The 15,404-nt window shown below is 29.6% G+C and overlaps 8 protein-coding genes across 9 annotated transcripts; all 8 read right to left on the reverse strand.

The window, feature by feature from the left end:
- Positions 1–362: 362 nt before the first annotated feature.
- LOC141529850 (apolipoprotein D-like) lies at positions 363–1,130 on the reverse strand. Its single transcript, XM_074246568.1, has 4 exons — positions 1,020–1,130; positions 848–948; positions 576–746; positions 363–498 (listed from the first exon to the last, which is right to left on the reverse strand). The coding sequence occupies exons 1-4, from the start codon at positions 1,128–1,130 to the stop codon at positions 363–365; spliced, it is 519 nt and encodes a 172-aa protein (XP_074102669.1).
- Positions 1,131–2,434: 1,304 nt separating this feature from the next.
- On the reverse strand, positions 2,435–3,520 carry LOC141529402 (apolipoprotein D-like). The gene is made up of 4 exons (XM_074245910.1): positions 3,333–3,520; positions 3,128–3,261; positions 2,767–2,961; positions 2,435–2,682 (listed from the first exon to the last, which is right to left on the reverse strand). The coding sequence occupies exons 1-4, from the start codon at positions 3,450–3,452 to the stop codon at positions 2,550–2,552; spliced, it is 582 nt and encodes a 193-aa protein (XP_074102011.1). The 5' UTR covers positions 3,453–3,520; the 3' UTR covers positions 2,435–2,549.
- A 239-nt stretch (positions 3,521–3,759) lies between these two features.
- Positions 3,760–4,968, reverse strand: LOC141529406 (apolipoprotein D-like). Its single transcript, XM_074245914.1, has 4 exons — positions 4,706–4,968; positions 4,346–4,479; positions 4,088–4,261; positions 3,760–4,027 (listed from the first exon to the last, which is right to left on the reverse strand). The coding sequence occupies exons 1-4, from the start codon at positions 4,820–4,822 to the stop codon at positions 3,883–3,885; spliced, it is 570 nt and encodes a 189-aa protein (XP_074102015.1). The 5' UTR covers positions 4,823–4,968; the 3' UTR covers positions 3,760–3,882.
- A 445-nt stretch (positions 4,969–5,413) lies between these two features.
- Positions 5,414–6,665, reverse strand: LOC141529408 (apolipoprotein D-like). The gene is made up of 4 exons (XM_074245916.1): positions 6,512–6,665; positions 6,065–6,198; positions 5,804–5,977; positions 5,414–5,720 (listed from the first exon to the last, which is right to left on the reverse strand). Exons 1-4 carry the CDS (start codon positions 6,617–6,619, stop codon positions 5,582–5,584), a joined length of 555 nt encoding a protein of 184 aa, XP_074102017.1. The 5' UTR covers positions 6,620–6,665; the 3' UTR covers positions 5,414–5,581.
- A 140-nt stretch (positions 6,666–6,805) lies between these two features.
- On the reverse strand, positions 6,806–7,841 carry LOC141529405 (apolipoprotein D-like). Its single transcript, XM_074245913.1, has 4 exons — positions 7,568–7,841; positions 7,371–7,501; positions 7,098–7,277; positions 6,806–7,019 (listed from the first exon to the last, which is right to left on the reverse strand). Exons 1-4 carry the CDS (start codon positions 7,679–7,681, stop codon positions 6,875–6,877), a joined length of 570 nt encoding a protein of 189 aa, XP_074102014.1. The 5' UTR covers positions 7,682–7,841; the 3' UTR covers positions 6,806–6,874.
- An 884-nt stretch (positions 7,842–8,725) lies between these two features.
- On the reverse strand, positions 8,726–9,633 carry LOC141529407 (apolipoprotein D-like). The gene is made up of 4 exons (XM_074245915.1): positions 9,500–9,633; positions 9,290–9,420; positions 9,018–9,191; positions 8,726–8,937 (listed from the first exon to the last, which is right to left on the reverse strand). Exons 1-4 carry the CDS (start codon positions 9,620–9,622, stop codon positions 8,799–8,801), a joined length of 567 nt encoding a protein of 188 aa, XP_074102016.1. The 5' UTR covers positions 9,623–9,633; the 3' UTR covers positions 8,726–8,798.
- A 246-nt stretch (positions 9,634–9,879) lies between these two features.
- On the reverse strand, positions 9,880–11,153 carry LOC141529403 (apolipoprotein D-like). 2 transcript variants are annotated; one of them, XM_074245911.1, is made up of 5 exons: positions 10,953–11,153; positions 10,677–10,815; positions 10,455–10,585; positions 10,188–10,367; positions 9,880–10,085 (listed from the first exon to the last, which is right to left on the reverse strand). In XM_074245911.1, the coding sequence occupies exons 2-5, from the start codon at positions 10,794–10,796 to the stop codon at positions 9,938–9,940; spliced, it is 579 nt and encodes a 192-aa protein (XP_074102012.1). In that variant the 5' UTR covers positions 10,797–10,815; positions 10,953–11,153; the 3' UTR covers positions 9,880–9,937. The 2 variants fall into 2 exon arrangements, with proteins under 2 accessions (XP_074102012.1, XP_074102013.1); XM_074245912.1 differs by having other exon boundaries at positions 11,075–11,093.
- A 596-nt stretch (positions 11,154–11,749) lies between these two features.
- On the reverse strand, positions 11,750–14,101 carry LOC141529397 (uncharacterized). Its single transcript, XM_074245905.1, has 5 exons — positions 13,665–14,101; positions 13,378–13,606; positions 13,169–13,299; positions 12,738–12,981; positions 11,750–12,657 (listed from the first exon to the last, which is right to left on the reverse strand). The coding sequence occupies exons 2-5, from the start codon at positions 13,489–13,491 to the stop codon at positions 12,001–12,003; spliced, it is 1,146 nt and encodes a 381-aa protein (XP_074102006.1). The 5' UTR covers positions 13,492–13,606; positions 13,665–14,101; the 3' UTR covers positions 11,750–12,000.
- Between the last annotated feature and the right edge of the window lie 1,303 nt (positions 14,102–15,404).

Below are 15,404 nucleotides of genomic sequence, written 5' to 3' on the forward strand. Positions count from 1 at the left end.
TAATATTTTTTTTTTTATTTAATAATTTTTATAACATAATAAATAATTTCACTTAATTGTCACCAAGTTCTTCAAGCAATACAACACTTTTATCACCACGGCGTCAAAATCTTATCTGAAAAATTTTGTTTTTCCTTTCATCAATTCATTTATTTTTTTCTTTGAATCAATTGCGTGAAAATTAATCAAGCGTACAAAAGAAAATATTTTTATATATAACACATTGATAAAAATATAAATATTGTAAGTAATCAGGTGCAAAGAAATTATTAATTTTAATTCAGGAAAATCTCATAAATATCAAAAGAAAAATATATAAAAATTCGAGTGATTAAAAAGATAAGACTTACAAAAAATAAAATTTATGTACAATTAGTATGTTCGACCTTGCGCATTAACATTATCGGAACTCTAGCACGTTTAAATGCAGCTTGAGTTCGTGCTGAGAAATCTTGGTTAATATAAGATTTTCTTACAAGTGTCCATCCGTATGCAACGCTGTGAATGAATAATTAATTCGTTAATTTATTTGAGAAAAAATTTTAAGCTAAGTTTCTTAATATAAAAAATTTTACTGCATGAATCCGTAGTTAGTGCAAGCCCAAAGAACTGCGAAGGTGTCGTGATCAGTGTCTATTACCCAGATATCTCTAATTCTATCATCCACGACAGGAATGTGGTATTGCACATTTAATTTTGTTCCATTTACTGTTGCTCTACCAATAATTCCTGATTCCATGTGAGTTCTAATCAATTTTAAAATAATTATAAAAGATTTAAAAATTTGTCTTGAAAATAAATCAAATTAAATCCTCACATTTTTTAAATATCGTGATGGATAACTTGCATTTGATTGTCTGGTAGTTGAATGTATTGAGAGTTCGGACACTTGCCACTGTCTTCCCAAAAACTGAAGCTTGTTTCAACTTTGTAGTATTTTCCAGCAAACTATAAACATTTAATTAATTAATTAATTAATTAATTAATCAATTAATTAATTGAATCTACAAAGAACTTACTCTACTTAAATCCAAGACAAACGGAGTATATGGCTCTGGACATCTTCCGAAACTTAAGATCTGATTGGAAGCTGCAGCAATAACGCAGCAAATAATAGTCAGACCAAACATCTTTCTGTTTACTTGGTTATTTGATTGTTCTTAATAAAACAACCTCGTAAAACTGTACAGAAATTTGGAAATGGTCCTTTTATTTAATTTTTTTGGTTTCATAATTCAGATACGTTCTTAAATTCTATTCGCCAAAAAGCTATTAAATTTGAAAAATTTTTATTTTAAGATTTAATCTAAGTAGATAAAGTTAAATCTGTTGATATAAAATTTAATATCCTCTTCAATTTCATTTGTCACGTAGATGTAAAACTATTTTTATCGATTTTTTTAAAAATAGTAAAATATCATTTAGGTCATTCACACATCCGACGACTTTAAAACAAGCCATTTACATTTATCAGTTATTGTTATTAGCATTCAATCTTTATGTTTATTCTACAGTGTAAGTCACTGAATAATAAAAATAAAAACAACTTATTTTCTTCGTGATTACTTTGATAGTGATTTTCAAAATAATTTTTAAAAAATTAAAAATCATTAACACTCCTCGTGATTGAGTTGAATCGTTGTAATTATCAGATAATTGGTCTTAAACTCAAAAAAATGAAAAACTTTTAGAAATAGTATTAGAAATTTTTTTATTTCTAGGTAAAACTCAAAAAATCAGAAATCAAAAAATTTTATTAACTGTTTAATAAATATGGATAAAAATTTTTGTATTGAAATTAAATTTTAATAATATTTACATACATGTATGACTAAACTTTTAACAAAGATCGTTAATTATAGTTAACCACACATTAAATTTCTTTAGACATTGTAAGAAATTAGTTGATAACTTGCTATCGCTTGGCCATTAAAGTTGCAATTACTTGTTACATACTGTCTTATTCCAAAAACATTGAAATGTTTCTTTACAAAAAAGTTTAAATTATAATCAAATTTTTGTATTTTATCTAAAAAAAAATTCGATCATTTGTTTTTCAAAAATGCATAAACATTTAATAAATAAAGAATAAAATTCTAAAGGAAATTACAGTCAATATTTTTTTTGCGCCACATGTTTCAACAATATATTTGCAGAAAACTAAAAGTAATTAACTCTTAATGATCATCAGTAATTAAAAATAACAATCTAGTTTCTAAAATTATTATTATTCTGCAAATAATAGATTTAATAAGGTAATTGAATGAAGTATCACAAAAATCAATTGTTATTATTATCATCGACAGATATTTGATAGATTGCGTTATTTTTTTCTACAAAACAAAATTATCTCTTAAAATCTGTCCAGCCATTTTGGAGTCTGTAAGGAACATCATAATGATTAAACAGCAGTTTAAATAAATCCGAAAAAAAGTTCACTCTAACAAGATTTATTATTCATTATTTTCATTCTACATTAAAGAATTGATTTGTATAATTATTTCAATAAAGTAATTTTTTATATGCAATATTAAAATTCGAGAAAACTATTAACAGTTTTCTTGATTAGTTTTCGTCATTAAAATAAACTCAGGATTGTTATTTGCGTAGAGATTCGTTGTTTGCTGTACAACAGCCTCTGAAGGGTTTCGATCCCTGGTTAAAACCCAAGCGTATGATGCACTGAAAATAATTGTTATTAAAAATTATTTTCTCTTACAAATAATTTGATTGATAATTAATAAAATGCGCAAAAAAATAACTCACTGAATAACTTTATAGTCAGTGCAACTCCACACAACAGAATAACTTGTATAGTCTGTTTCAAGAACCCAGTAAGTTCCATCGACTTCTCCAATTACTGGCATTGGAAATGTCACTATTAACTTACCACAGGTCGTATTATTGCATGCTTCGTCATCGACCCGAGCTGTGCCGGTTATCGATGATTCCGAACCAGTTCTGCAATGTAATAAATTTTTTCTCATTCATAAAAACTACCTATAAAATTATACTAGTTGACGGTACAAAAAGATGTTCAATGCAAAATGATAATTATTATTTATTATTCATCAATATTGCAACAAAGTTGCTAAGTTTTAAAATAAAATTATTTTCGAAGACTTACATCGATGAAATTTGAGAATTGACAACGTTTACTGTTCCGTCGCTATTGGCACTGTAATTGGCAGTTACACACTTACCGCCCAGTTCAAAAATCATTAGAAAACTTCGTTCATATTCATACCAAAGTCCTGAGTACTGAAAGAATAAAAAATTTTATTAAACATTTTTTTGAATAAATTTTATTGCTAAAAAAAAAAAAAACTCACTCGTTCAATATCAAAATTTTCAACTGTATTTACTTTCGGGCATGGACCTAAATTAAATGACTGAGCTAAAGCTCCATTAATTACAACCGAAGTAAACGCAATTACAAATAGAGTTTTCATTGTAAAGATTAAAGGAAATATTGAAGAGCAATAAAAAAAAGTGCAACTATTTACTGTGAATACGCAAGTGAAACTGATGACATAGCTTAACAAACAGCGTGGTTTTGTTATCTCGTGGGCATAATTCAAGGTAAAAATAGCATGACATATACATGTATATTACTATTCAATATCTACAAAGAATAGCTTGTCACTTCGGCAATGTTAGTTATCGACATGCACGTGTGGAAATTCTTAGAACTTCTTTTTATTTTACCACTTTTATCTGTCTTTATTATCAACTTCAATGCAATAATTACAAGACAAGTCTTGTTGAATATGTTCTATTTATTCATAAATAAATAAACAAATATTTAGTCAAGTACTTCATTGTACCATTGAGAATAAAAAGTCAAAAAGCAAATAAATAAATTTATTTATTTATTTATTTTTACCAATCTTCAGGGCAATTTGGGTGCCTGTTGTACACTAATCTATTCGTCGGGATGCCATTGGCTCTCAGGGCTCGTTCACCCCGCAAAATGTATTTTCGATCAAGGGTACGTTTTCTTCCTATCAGCCAAGCATTCGGAAGACTGTCGAATAAAATTGAGTAGTTTATTTATTTAAATAAGTTATAAGTGATTACTGATTACCTAGGCTCGCCTGCAGAACACTGTATAGCAGCTCCGTAATTTTCATAGTCAGTGTCAACAATTATGAAGTTTATTGGCACTGGTAATGCGAACGGTGGCAAGTAAATTAACATCGACGCTGGATTATCATTATTTATTTTAGTGATACCATCACATTGATGCCTCAATCTTGTGCTAAAATTAGCTGACATTAATTATTTTTAATCAAGTTGAAAAAATTATTTTCTATATCTATTCATAAGTGTTAATTATTCATACTTAATGTTCAAAGTTCGTCCCCGGATTTCTAGTGTGTTATTATTTGCATCGTACTGATACAGAAAAGCGGTGCATGACTCGTGAGTTTGCCATGAATTTAGCGTGTATTCTATTTCATACCATCTTCCTGTGTACTGATTTTAAAAAATTAGTCATTTATTGCGTATTTTTTATGCTTTAAAATTATTTATTACACTGAAGAAAAATTAATTCAAGAGAAAAATTCTTGACCCAAGAAAATGATTTTAAAAAATTTTATTTGGAAGTTTAGAAAAATTTATTAGTTCAAGAATTTTTTTTTTTTTTTTTTTTCCATTGTATCTCTCAATAAATTTATTAATTAGAGACATGTAATATTACATTTTGTACTTGGAAACCGGCCATTGGTATTACGGAAGAGCAATTGATAAGATCTGATGATTGGGCAAGAGAATTAGTGACCAATGAAAATAAAATGAAACTCAACATGGTTACCATCAGTAAAGTCCACTTGACCGAGAAGTAATAAGTGAAATACTTATACTGAAATAAATCAAGTGTCTTCGGTTTTATATAGACGACTGTAATATATATTTAAAAATTCATAGAACTAATCACTGACAGCTGTCAATCAAAAAAGAAAATACTAACTAATAGCTAATCTAAGAATAAATTTGATATTAATTTTCTTAATCGAACTTTGACGTTTTTTTCTCCAAAAGTTTTACTAATTAAAGCTTCAATTTTTTATTAAAAAAAATCCAAAGCGATTTTATTCTAATTAAAAGAACAAAATGTTCTCAAAAAAACAATTATCGTAAAATTTATCATTTAAAAATTGTATTTATTAATTTATTAGAGTTGACTTTTTTTTTTTAATTAAAATAAAATTGCAAGTGTCAATAACTAAGCCAGTTTCAATACATGGGCCTTTTACCTTATATTGAATCAAAAAATGAATGAAAAAAAAATTATTTTTCACATTTAATTGTGAAATCATTAACCCAGAAATAATGTTTTAATTTATTTCGCAGGAAAATTGTTAATAAGCTTCAATAAAAAATTATCTTAATTTTGTAATGACTTTATTTGAATCACAAAAAAATTTGGGTCATATGCTCAATAATATTTATTCATAAATTGTCAATTATTTATTCAAGTGTTCCATTACGCTTATAAGCATAAAAAGTTAAACGCCGAATTAAAATTTATGCAATTTTAGCAGCCGCAGTAAAAACATTTAAATTGAGATTTCTTTTAATTTTGACAGTTTCGTTGATCATTGGTAATCAGCGTAAGCATCGAGACCCCATTTTCTCTGAGTATTTGTTCGCCTCGCGAAATGTATCGTTGATCAAGGTCACGTCTTCGTGACAGTAGCCAGCCATTAGGGGGACTGTTGAATTAAACTCGATTGTTTATCCACAGCAAATACAAAATTATCAATCAATTAAATGATAATTAATTTGGGATTATTACCTGAGTCCTCTGGTAACACACTGGACTGCGACTAAGTAATTTCTGTAGTCTGTGTCAACAATATTGTAATTTGCCATTTCTACTTGTGCAAGCGGTGGCAACTGAACTACCATCGATGCTGGATTATTGGGATCTACCAAACCGACACCGTCCCAATGCTGCCTCGCTCCCGTCCTAGGATTAATTAATTAATCGTTTAGTTGTTTTTTACTGTGTTAGTAAAAATATTAAATTTATTATTTATATATTTATTGTTTATACTCAGTATTAATAACATGACCGTGGATGTCTAGGGTGTTATTATTTCTGTTAAAGACGTAATCGATAATAGTGCAGCTTTCAAAAATTTGCCATGAATTGTCTGTACGCTCGATTTCATACCACCTTCCTGTAAACTAACATTTTAAATTATTGATTTAATTTTTTTTATTTATTATTTTAAGACAATTTACTCGATTTGATTTAATGGTAGACTATTTAATATTTATTCATTAATTTTTTTACGGGTAAAATAATGGATTAAAATAATAAATGATCTTTAATAAGTAAAATCACCGATCTTCAAATTACAAGTTGAATTATTTTTATTGTAAATTAAATCATTTGAAAAAACTTTCAATTTTAAAAAAAAATTTTTAAAAATCTTAATTTCAAAAATTAAAGAATAAATAAGACTATAAATTGTTCCAAGTATAAAAAAAAAATTACATTATTTATTTGAAAATTTGGCATTGGTTGAATAAAAGCACATTTAGAAAGCCCTAAAAATTGAGCCACTGAACTAGCAATTAAAGAAAAAAAAAATAAAACCAACATAATAACTTTCAATTTTATTAAACTTAATATTGATATAAATGCAATACTCAAACTAAAGTAAATTGTATGCTCTCTGTTATATATAGACGACCATAATACATTCAAAAATTCATAGAGGTAATCACTGACACCTGTCAGTCTTACAATAGTAATATTTATCTAAAATTATTAATACATCAATAAGAATAACTTGCATTTATTATTTATTCAAAACTAATTTTCACATTAAAGAGTCATGTTTGAGAAAAAAATAATTTAATTTGAAACGGGGCAGTTTCTCTGGCGAACGCCACGCATAACTCCTATTGGCAGGCGGTTTGAGAATGCATCCCACCAGCGCCTTCTCCAACTTCTGAAGTTGAGTCTTCTGTCACGTGACAGCAACCAGAGATTAATTAAGCTGTAAATAATTATTTGAATAGTTAATAATTTGAAAAATAAATAAATTTGGTTTGTATTTTATTTGTATTTAAATTACTGAATGTCGTTGACTTGACGACACATGTAAACCATCGTGAATCCGGTGTAATCGGTATCCAGGATAGTTACTACAGAATTATTCGCGATTGCTTGATCTGATACATTGACTCTGTATTGTGGGACTGAGATGTTACCTATTGGAGTTCCTGTCACCGACCAATCTGATACAGCTCCCGAACTAAAATTTCAATTACACAAAAATCTCAAAAAAATTTTTTCGACTCTCTTTTTGATTATTAAGTATGATTTTAAGGAGAAAATAATAACTTACAGGTCATTAATGGAACGTGTCGTTAATGTCAATGTGTTACCTGGTCCTGTGGTTACATTGAGACGAGTACACACGTGATTAAGTTCGTACAAGTTATTGTATCGTCTTACCTCATACCAGGTCCCTGTAATCTAATAAAAAAATTCAGAGTTCATTTATCTGCAGATTGTAAATAAATAATCAATGAATAAATTTACATTTTGAGGCTGAAAATTTTGAACCGGTTGTACAGAGGGACAAGGTCCCAGTCGTGCTATCTGGGCAAATGTACCAGAGATAAATAATACACTAAAGTAAAATAATCCAAGCATTTTTTGAGTTACTTTAAATTAATAGACGTATCGATTGAATACTTAGTATTGTATCGATTGAATACTTGAGTTAAAATTGTGAGTTCTTAGCTTATAATTTCGGGCTTTATACTCGTGGACATGCAGCTTATCATTTTGAATTCTAATTACTTATAAAATAATAACTTGAAATACAAGATAGCGATGATTGACAGACAGGTAGATTTCTTTGGACGAAAATAGACAGTTCTGCATATTCATTCTATCGAAACATTAAATTGAAAATAATTGAATATTAAAAGCAATTATACTTTTAATAAATGAACTGATGACAGCAGAGCAAACCGCGTGGTTTTGTTATCTCCTGGATGCGTTTCAAGGTTAAAAATTATTTATTACTGTTCAATGTCAACAATTATATTGTCGAATTGAATTATTATAGCGGAAGCTTGATCAGTGTTAAACAAGATCTAGTTTCTAGATTATTTGTTATCGTGAAACGCTATTAGAATGATTACTTCAATATCTTATAGAAATATTTGCTCAAGTGTAACAATATCCTGTCTAGAATTATACGATGCAATTTAAGTTTTTTTAAGCGCTATTATTTCTTAAATTTATTTAGAATAGAATTAATGACATCTTGTTTTATGATAACAGAAAAGAATTATATGAAAAAAAAAAAATAAATAAATAGAATGTAGACGAGCTTTAATTACATTTAAAAAATTTGAGGTTTTTTGTCGCGAAGGATTTTTTAAATAGTATGTAGAATAGTTAAGTGTCATTTTTAATAAACATAATTCAATTAAATTATTTAATTTAATGTGTATTTATCATAATAAAAGTAGAAATTAATATTTTTTGTTAAGAAATTATTAATTGTAAAAGATTTACTTCAAAAAATTTTTTAGCGAGAAAATTCTTGCCTGGATAATTATTTTTCTTTTTCTTATTTTATAAAAAATTAAAAAATGAAAATATTAAACCTTAATTAGTATGTAAATAATTATTGACAATCGTCATTTAAGGAATAATAAATAATTGTAATTACAAAAATAAATTGCATTGATATTTATTCAAGACTAATTTTCACATTACAAAATCATTGATATGTATTAAATAATCATTTTATCTATTATGCAGGACAATTGAGCTGATCGACGGTACGTAGTTCACCGATTGGCAAATTGTTGGCAGCCTCAACTCTCAAACGTCTTCCCAATGTGTTGAGACCAAGAGTACTTTGACGTGACAACAACCAAAGGTAAACCAAGCTAAAAAAAATATTATTTTATTTATAAATTAGTGTCGCAAAAAATTGATGATTAATGTTTCAATCTAATAAAAAAATTACCGAGTGTCAGCGACGTCTTGACACATGTAAAAGATTGCGAAGCTGGTGTAATCAGTATCCAAGATCGTCAGAAGAGAAATCTGATTTGAGAACGCTGATAGCCTGACTCTGTATTGAGCTTGTCCTCTATTTACTGGAGTTAATGTTAGATTTGTTTCTGTCACGTCTCCTGAGCTATTAATTTCGATATTAAATTATTTAATAATTTATTAAATTATTAGACAAGAAAAACCACAAAAAAAATTTTTTTTTGAACAATAACAATTACTTACACGGTGTTGATAGCTCGTTCGATTATTCCCAATCTATTACCCGACCTGATAGATAAATTGATGCGATTGCATCTTTTATTAAGGTCGAAAAAATTATTGTAGCGCCTAACTTGATACCACATTCCTGAAAGCTGTCGTAAGAAATATTTAATTATAAAATTAAATAATTATAAAATAAAACAAATAATGAAAATGTCAAAATAAAATTACGTTTTGCGGCTGGAAATTTTGAACTGGCTGTACGGTTGGACATGTTCCACGTTGTGTAATCTGGGCAAAACTCCCACCGACCAAACAAAAAAATAATACACAGCAGTTAAATAATGCGGACATTTTTTTTTCTAACTTTAGACAGCGATAAAATAAGAATTGATCGTAAACTCAGAAATTGGGGTTTTATATTCTTGACCGCGAAATAGAACTTATGATTTTTATCTTAATTATTTATAAAAAAGCGGTTTTAAATAAGAGATAAGCAGCGATGATTGACAGGCAGAAACAGAAATAGATATCTTTGCATAGTTATCGATTTCTGAATAAATGTAAACTCGAAAATAATCCAATAAATATACTTTATTTTTAATAAATAGTTGACAATAAATAATTAAATAAATAAGACATTAAAAATATAACAAGAATTAAATCACACTAATTTGTTACTGTTGGACAATTTTTCTGGTCAGTGCGCGAAAAGTAAGCACGGCTAATTTGATTTTTATCTAAAATCTTGTACGCTTGCTCAAGAACTGGAACCGGTGGCTGTCTTTCTCGTGTCAGAATCCAAGCGCTCCGCATGCTAAAAAAAAAAATTATTTTTGAAGTTTTTACTTTATCAAGTTTTATTATTATTAGAATTATTGAAATTTTCTCGTCTTGTAAATTGGTTTGATTTATTTACCTGAAAATACCGACATTACTGCAACTCCACAGCACAGCGTAAGTGTCATAATCAGTCCCGAGAACCCAATGAGGCATGGGGTATTGGATCGGTAGCGATTGGTATGATACACTAAATTTAGGATCGTCCGCTCTTTCTATCGGTCTTGCGCGTCCTACTATTGACGACTCTACACCCGTTCTGCGAAGGAAAATTAATCGTAAATTTTATGAAGTTCTAAACACAATTTAGTTTAATATCACAGAATTATAAAGAGATTCAACGTACAGTGACGATATTTGCGAGCTCAATAGTTTTAACGACCCATTTTCTTCTTTACTGTAATTGAAAGTTCCGCATTTAGCTCCAAAATCACTTATTGAAAAATAACGCTCTGCTTCGTACCATTTACCTAAATACTGAAGGATAAATTGTTAATTATTTAATAAATTTAAGAAATATTAAAAAAAAAAGAATAAAATTACTTGACTAATTAATAATGAGACATACCATAGTAACATTGAGTTTTTCGATAGTCTTAACGTCAGGGCAGGCTCCGAATGTCGGCAACAATGCATTGATACTACTCGCCATCAAACACAACGTCACAGGAATCCAGAAAAAAAACATGACTAACCTTTTGTGAATTCTGTAATTAATTATGCAGAGTTTAAATTATCAACAATAAAAATACAAACACTTAACAGCACAGTGTTCGCCAAAAACAAAGATAAAAATCTCATAAATGAATAATTAATTAAATTATTTAAATAAACAGTCAATAACCTGTCGTATAATAAAATTATTCCGTGTCTAAATAAACCTTGACCGATTATTTGCGGGGTTTTAATCGTTGTTTTATAGATAAGCGTTAGTTTTCAATGAAATATTTAACAACTCTTACGTACTTCTCGGATGAACTTGTATCTCAAACTGGCCTTGGAGACCAACGACCAACAAACTCCGCTGGTAGATGTTTTGTCAGTGAGTAGGTCAGTAACGGTAATTTCGACGGGGTTCAATAAACACCGACAGACGTACCACAAATTTTAAATCTTCCAATCATCCATAACATTTATTATTTATTATTTATTATTTAACCTCATACTGCTGTCAATTTAAAAGTATTTTGTTCTTTTATTTATTGGTTTACTATGCAAAATATTCGTCACGATCATTATTTATCAATCGTAAAAAGTAATTTTTTTTAAAGCTTGATTTAGTACTCAAACATTTTTAATAATAGAAAAAAAAATAATAATAGTAATTTTAAATTCTAAACAGTAAGTAGAATTTTTATTTATGAACACGGAAGAGGAAATTTATTGCAAATTTTATGGTAATGTTCACTGTCATACTGACTGCAAGTAATTTATTTTATTTTTCATGATGTGTTAATTTAATAACACATTTTTTTATTATTTTCAAAGCTAAAAAAATGTAAATATTATTATTGCAAATATTAAGTAAATCAGCGAGCAATACAAAGTCTCTAAAATTTTTCAAAGATGAAATAAAATAATACGTTTGGATAAAAATAAAAAATCATTTTTTAAATAAATAATTTTTATGTAACAATTTATTCACATTTTTTTTTGTACATTTTTTAACATTAATTTTTTTAAAACATTTTTATTTTTCATTTCAACTCTTTCTCTCCATCATTCAGTCTACACAAACTAAATACGTAATCTAAGAAAGTAACATTGAACTTGACAACCGACCGGTTTTATAATCTCATACCGCTAGTGAGAACAGTTAATCAATGATTAAACATTACTCATAATTTAAAATTTATCCGTGCCTAAAAATAAAATTAAAAATAACCAATCAATCAAACTTTGTTCTCATTTTTGAGTTCCTCTTTTGGCGCATCCGCTTGTTGTGAATTTGGGGCTTGTTCTTCGGGCTTTGAATCAGGTGTCTCGGCAACAGGTTCCAACTTCGGTATTTCGGCAGCGATTGCCTCTGCTTTCTCCATGTTGTTCTCTTCCTTCTCAATTATTTTTTCTTCTTTTTCTTTTTCTTCATTTTTCTCCGCGCTTTTTTTGTAAATGACCTCGGGAACTTTAACGGGAGTAATTTTATCCTCGGACTCCTTATCAGTGGGCTCGTCCTTAACTTCTTTAACGTCTTTAATAACAATAGCTTCTTTTTTATCAGCAATTATTTTTTTTTCCTCATCTTCTTTTTCTTCCTCAATTTTTTCAGGAACGTCAGTTTTCACGGCTTTTACATTAACAGTAGGCACTATTTTTTCAACCGGCTCCTCTACTTTCTTTTCCGTGTCTTTGATTTGATTGACATGTGTCTCATCGGGCGTAATAGCTGACCTCAACTGTTGGGGAGCTTCTTCAACGGGTATTTCAGATTGTGGAGTTGCTATTGGCTTCTCAGTTGCTGCCAGAGAGTCTAAGTACGCACAATCTTCTTGATCGGTTTTTACAAAGAAAGTTTTTGATATTTTATATTTATCCAATACTCCGTAAGCCTTAAAAACAATTAATAATAATAATAAATAATAATAATAAAATCTTCAATTAATAAAAAAAAAAAATTAATATAAATTACCTGTTGTAAAACGTCGCCGGGAGGAATACGCGCTCGTGTCATAATCCAGGCGTTTTGTGTATGAAATGGACCAATGCCATTGCAATTCCATAAAACAGCAAAATTTTTGTAATCAGTCTCCAAGACTACATAATTTGTTTCCGGTGTCAGTGGCACAGTTGTGTATTTAATATGTAACTTTCCTTCCTCAGCTTTAGAAGCCGCTGGTTTTATCTCACCCTCGAGAACTCGTTTTATTCCGGTGCTAAACACAGATGAATAAATTTATTAGCTGTTGTATTATAAATTTTACTGAGTGTGTAATTATGATATGATAATAACTTATTAATAAAAGATGAAGTTGTTATAAAAATAATAAATTAGATTAAACAACGATTAATGTAAAGTTTTAATGGCTTATGACTTAAATAATGAATTAAGCAATTACTTACAATCTGTTGGTAACTTCATTGCTCACACGCAATTTATTATCATGACCGCGGGAGTAATTAGCCATCACGCAACGTGACACTACTTCTGAGAGTTGAAAGTATCTTTCGGCTTCGTACCACGTTCCCAGAAACTGTAATAATAATTTAATGAATTAAAAATAAAATTATTGCACTAAAATACGGGAATTACAAAAAAAAATGATAAATACCTTTGCGATGTCAAAATTAGCCATAGGTACGTATTCAGGACACCATCCCAAGCTAGGTACCTGAGCCCTGACCGCAGTCAGGGCAAACGCGACAAGGAGTATCTTCTTCAGCATATTTTGTTGATCTGGTGTAAGGATGCTCAATCCCCGTGGCTTTTATATATTATCCAAAGAAGGCGGGGTGCGTTGACCGGACACTTTATTCCCCCATACCTTCTTCTCGTCCTTTCTATACATATACAGACATTTATATACAGATATATAGAATATACTAACAAGCTAACTACCAGGTTGGGCTCCAGGTTAAGCCAAGTCCCATCGATATTACCGCAGTCTTAGGTTACGGTACCGGTCTTGAGTCAATCGGCCAGCAAATCCTTCATGCACGCTGCACTTTACTTCTGTCTTCTCAATTATCAGACAGTAAACAATCCGAGCTACGAATAGATCCTAAGCAACAGCATATTCATCTCGCGATAGTCTCAGTCTCGAGGGGCTTCATTGTTTTAAAAGAATAGAGACTTCTTTACAGTTTTTTTTTTTTTTTATTAAATAATATTTCCATATGATTAGTTGCGCTTATTGTAATACAAGAGAATGGCTTTGTCAAGAAGATAAAGTTAAGTGGAGCTCTGCTTATTTTTACTGAAATTTTTTTTTTAATATTAAATTAAGATCTAAAAAAAAATTTTTTTTAATAAGTAATTAATTTCATTATTTTTTTTTTAATAATAAATTTAGCCGCTACTTGCTTGTTTATATTTACCAGATCAATCATAAAAGGTATTTCCTTGCGTAAATGATCTACTTCTACTACTATAATTATTTAAATAATTTTTTCGGTGTCCACGTGCCCTTTTAAAAATAGCCTCTATTGCTCAATAGTCCAATGACCTCTGCAAATAAACTTAATTATCAGCTGAAGATCTCAACATCTCTACCGGTTATTTGAGAAGATTATCATAATCACAAGGACGCATGACGCGTTATTTATCTATCGAATTAACGGATTTAAAAAAAAACGTACGTTTATTACATTCTAATAGTTTTGAAGAGGTTCCAGTCCGTTAATTTGGACAAAGTTACACGGCAACTTTCCTTTACACTACTAGAGAAGCAATAGTTGCTCGATACTTCGGAGTGATGGAATTTTTCGGCAAAAAATCCCCGAAGATTATACGGCTCTTAATATGTTGTTTGTTTACCTTGAATATACTTTTACTTTTTTTTTTATTTAAGAGGTTAAGATCGCGTGTCGTGAAGAAGGAACGCATGGTGATAAAAAATTACCAGTCCTGGAGAGTATATTGAACTTTTGCGGACAACCTGGTACGCTGGTCAAAGCCCTCTTGTCTCTTCTCTTCGCTTCTTGTCTTGTCTTGCTCTTCAAGTTTAACTTTATGAGTGTGTGTAAATTATCATCCATATAAGACAACTAAGCATCCGTCTTTGTAAAATTATGGCTTTAATTTTTAAATTTATAAATTATTTTTCTCTGAAGAAAGCCTCAGTAAAACTTTAGCGCATAAAATCGTTGTATTGAAATAATTACCAGTGAAAAGAAGCGAAGGACAGCGAGTTTCTTGGAATAAAAGTTCTAATAATACCCCGCTGGGGTGTGCGATATTTAATTCAGCAGTGTTGCAAATAGAATTGCACTTGTCGATTCGTGGGATGTACCAGTAGTTCCATAAATAGCTGAGATTTATACAGGACCGACCAGAGCTGGAATAGCATAATAGAGTCAGGTGGCCGGTGCTCTTGCCCTTGTAAGTGGGAGAGATATAACAGGAAATCAACAATATACAATGTACACACTGGTGTCAGTGTCTGTGACTGCTAGCTCGTGGGACATTAATTATTTATCGTGAAATCGTTACTTGCATAAAATTCTCCTCTCAATACCCTTCCAACTCTCGTGTAGTGTGCTTTGCATACGCTTCTATGCTTCGCTGGAGTTGAGCCCGCCGTTAACGGTCTCTACTTTTTTTTCTTCCGACAACGAGATTAACTATTCTTAACCGTTA

This window comes from Cotesia typhae, unplaced genomic scaffold, assembly GCF_013202065.1.
Source record: "Cotesia typhae breed Kobodo isofemale line unplaced genomic scaffold, CoteBio_Ctyphae contig_48, whole genome shotgun sequence".
Lineage (NCBI taxonomy): Eukaryota > Metazoa > Arthropoda > Insecta > Hymenoptera > Braconidae > Cotesia > Cotesia typhae.

Coding starts and splice junctions, on each gene's coding strand:
- LOC141529397 (XM_074245905.1), bottom strand. CDS start 13,491: ATGCTGAAGAAGATACTCCTTGTCGCGTTTGCCCTGACTGCGGTCAGG. Junction 13,300..13,377: donor CTAATTTTGACATCGCAAAG/GTATTTATCATT, acceptor TTATTATTACAG/TTTCTGGGAACGTGGTACGA. Junction 12,658..12,737: donor CCGGCGACGTTTTACAACAG/GTAATTTATATT, acceptor ATTGTTTTTAAG/GCTTACGGAGTATTGGATAA.
- LOC141529402 (XM_074245910.1), bottom strand. CDS start 3,452: ATGAAAACTCTATTTGTAATTGCGTTTACTTCGGTTGTAATTAATGGA. Junction 3,262..3,332: donor AAAATTTTGATATTGAACGA/GTGAGTTTTTTT, acceptor TTATTCTTTCAG/TACTCAGGACTTTGGTATGA. Junction 2,962..3,127: donor AATTCTCAAATTTCATCGAT/GTAAGTCTTCGA, acceptor ATTACATTGCAG/AACTGGTTCGGAATCATCGA.
- LOC141529403 (XM_074245911.1), bottom strand. CDS start 10,796: ATGTTTTTTTTCTGGATTCCTGTGACGTTGTGTTTGATGGCGAGTAGT. Junction 10,586..10,676: donor AAAAACTCAATGTTACTATG/GTATGTCTCATT, acceptor TTTATCCTTCAG/TATTTAGGTAAATGGTACGA. Junction 10,368..10,454: donor AGCTCGCAAATATCGTCACT/GTACGTTGAATC, acceptor TTTCCTTCGCAG/AACGGGTGTAGAGTCGTCAA.
- LOC141529407 (XM_074245915.1), bottom strand. CDS start 9,622: ATGTCCGCATTATTTAACTGCTGTGTATTATTTTTTTGTTTGGTCGGT. Junction 9,421..9,499: donor AAAATTTCCAGCCGCAAAAC/GTAATTTTATTT, acceptor TTCTTACGACAG/CTTTCAGGAATGTGGTATCA. Junction 8,938..9,017: donor CAAGACGTCGCTGACACTCG/GTAATTTTTTTA, acceptor TATTTTTTTTAG/CTTGGTTTACCTTTGGTTGT.
- LOC141529406 (XM_074245914.1), bottom strand. CDS start 4,822: ATGGTAACCATGTTGAGTTTCATTTTATTTTCATTGGTCACTAATTCT. Junction 4,480..4,705: donor CCGGTTTCCAAGTACAAAAT/GTAATATTACAT, acceptor TTTTAAAATCAG/TACACAGGAAGATGGTATGA. Junction 4,028..4,087: donor TGTTCTGCAGGCGAGCCTAG/GTAATCAGTAAT, acceptor TTTATTCGACAG/TCTTCCGAATGCTTGGCTGA.
- LOC141529408 (XM_074245916.1), bottom strand. CDS start 6,619: ATGTTGGTTTTATTTTTTTTTTCTTTAATTGCTAGTTCAGTGGCTCAA. Junction 6,199..6,511: donor CAAATTTTCAAATAAATAAT/GTAATTTTTTTT, acceptor TTAAAATGTTAG/TTTACAGGAAGGTGGTATGA. Junction 5,721..5,803: donor TGTGTTACCAGAGGACTCAG/GTAATAATCCCA, acceptor TTAATTCAACAG/TCCCCCTAATGGCTGGCTAC.
- LOC141529405 (XM_074245913.1), bottom strand. CDS start 7,681: ATGCTTGGATTATTTTACTTTAGTGTATTATTTATCTCTGGTACATTT. Junction 7,502..7,567: donor AAAATTTTCAGCCTCAAAAT/GTAAATTTATTC, acceptor TTTTTTTATTAG/ATTACAGGGACCTGGTATGA. Junction 7,020..7,097: donor CGTCAAGTCAACGACATTCA/GTAATTTAAATA, acceptor AATTATTTACAG/CTTAATTAATCTCTGGTTGC.
- LOC141529850 (XM_074246568.1), bottom strand. CDS start 1,130: ATGTTTGGTCTGACTATTATTTGCTGCGTTATTGCTGCAGCTTCCAAT. Junction 747..847: donor CAACTACCAGACAATCAAAT/GCAAGTTATCCA, acceptor AAAATTGATTAG/AACTCACATGGAATCAGGAA. Junction 499..575: donor ACTAACTACGGATTCATGCA/GTAAAATTTTTT, acceptor ATTCATTCACAG/CGTTGCATACGGATGGACAC.